Source organism: Cyprinodon variegatus, unplaced genomic scaffold (genome assembly GCF_000732505.1).
Source record: "Cyprinodon variegatus isolate N-32 unplaced genomic scaffold, C_variegatus-1.0 Scaffold1367, whole genome shotgun sequence".
Lineage (NCBI taxonomy): Eukaryota > Metazoa > Chordata > Actinopteri > Cyprinodontiformes > Cyprinodontidae > Cyprinodon > Cyprinodon variegatus.
Genome location: NW_015151820.1, coordinates 78680 through 80518, shown reverse-complemented (window position 1 = coordinate 80518; position 1839 = coordinate 78680). Strand labels below are relative to the sequence as shown.

At 42.3% G+C, this 1839-nt stretch overlaps 1 protein-coding gene across 5 annotated transcripts in view; it reads right to left on the bottom strand.

The window, feature by feature from the left end:
* Positions 1-11: 11 nt before the first annotated feature.
* LOC107103048 (regulator of G-protein signaling 3-like) overlaps positions 12-1839 on the bottom strand; it is a 16103-nt gene continuing 14275 nt past the window's right edge. For all 5 annotated transcript variants that reach the window (XM_015402561.1, XM_015402559.1, XM_015402558.1 and 2 more), the window contains 5 exons: positions 1203-1252; positions 1002-1100; positions 797-858; positions 547-713; positions 12-474 (listed from right to left, as the gene is read on the bottom strand). In XM_015402561.1, coding sequence (XP_015258047.1) covers positions 259-474; positions 547-713; positions 797-858; positions 1002-1100; positions 1203-1252 — 594 coding nt within the window. In that variant the 3' untranslated portion in view covers positions 12-258. The remainder of the gene's footprint in view (positions 475-546; positions 714-796; positions 859-1001; positions 1101-1202; positions 1253-1839) is intronic.

The following is a 1839-nucleotide window of genomic DNA, read 5'->3' as shown; positions in this document are numbered from 1 at the left end:
TTTTACAGATGTTGTGAATTGGCTCTATATAAATAAAATGAATTGAATTTAATTGAATCAGCCGATAAACTAAGGTTCCTGTTTAAAGGAAAGTACAGTTATTTAAGTCTTTGATAAAATCGGGAGGAAAGTATTTACACATTTATCATTAATCAGAACTTCTGTTTTCTACAGTTCCCATAATCAAGCTGGCTTAATGTAACTCTGATTGGCCCCCATGGCCGGCCAACCACAGACTCCCAAAGATCTGGAACACAACTAGATGACAGATCTACTATTATTGGACAACCCCAGTACTGTGTCTGTGCTGAGGTTGGCCAGCTGGGCATAAATGCGGGACTTGAGGAAACGTGGATAGCTGTCAGTCTCCATCAGGCTGAAGATCTGATCCTGGGCCAGCTGGAAAGATGTGGGGTTAAGATCACATCTAACGCTCTGATTGGTCGAGTCTCTTACAAACGAGTCCACATTGACCTGGAGATGGAAAAGTTGAGTCACATGACCATTTAAAGCACCAATCAGAGGAATGCTGATGGAAAGCACTACCTGTCGCACTGCAGATGAAGAAATAAACTCGTCGTAGATCTTCTTAGCTTGCGCAGCCATCTTACTAAAGGGGTGTGTCTTCTTAAATTTCTCTACTGCTAACCAGAAGTCAAGGTTCTCCTCACTGAACTCTGACCTCAGGAAGTGATGGAACACTGCCACACCATCTGTCCAATGAGAATGTGAGACTATGAGCTGATTGGCACTTGCCCTAATTACTCTTTGGCAAAAAAGAAATAGAAAGTCTTACACTGATTAGCCAGCAGGGCTTCCAGACTCTCTGCCCACCTCTTTACCTCCGTTTCAGATGGTCTGGAAGACAAAGCAAAGTTACCTCCCCAAGGAAGAAGACAAGGTAACAAACAGGAACTGAATCCAAAGAAAGAAAAATAAAACCGAAAATGCAGAGTCCTGCAGAACTGAAGAAAACCAAAATGATTCCAATTATAACCCACCGGTTGTTTCTTAAGGCTTTCTTTAAACTGTTGCCACAAAAACCAGAGTAGTTTTTCCATTTCTGTAGAAATACCAGGCGACTCTGAATATCAGCAGCCCTAAAGAGTTAAGAAAAGTCCAAGACAGAAAACAACCACAGGCATTGAACGAAGGACAGACAACAAAGACCAAGCAAAGATCAAGAACCATTAATGACTTACAAACTCTTGGCTTTTCTCTTCTTCAGCTTGTAGGTCCTGGATGTTCCATCCTTGGAACCAAACAGAGGCACACTGGTTTGAACTAGTTTAAACATATTATTTGGACTGTACTGGTCCCTACGCTGTGAACAAACAAATTGTGGCTCCCTGTAAATCAGGACCTACCTTCATTGTTCCTCTGATGCTCACTGAATCAATCTGACTCTATTTAACGTCTTTGCTTTGAAAGATCTTCAAAAATGTAATCGTTGTGTCATGGGATGCATCAAATCATTGCCTACTGATGATGGTCTGATGGCCCAGTGGTGCCTGCTTCTGCCAGTGTGCCTCAGGGCTACATTGTTGCTCACCACCAGCAGTGTGTGTGTGATAAAGTGCATTGGAGCCTCCTTTGGGGCCATTTACCCTTCATTAGCCAGAAGTAATCAGTGCAGATCTTCCTAGCTCAGTTTGAAGAAGTTTAAGGCGGCTTAGGAGACTGCCAGCCAATTAGAACCACAACAACCTAAAGCTTTTAATGTTGCTGTAATTAAACCTCTGCTTAAGAAACCGTCTCTTGACCCAGATGACTTGGTCAATTATAGACCTATATCCAGAGATGGGAAGTAACAAAGTACAAATACTTCGTTACTGTACT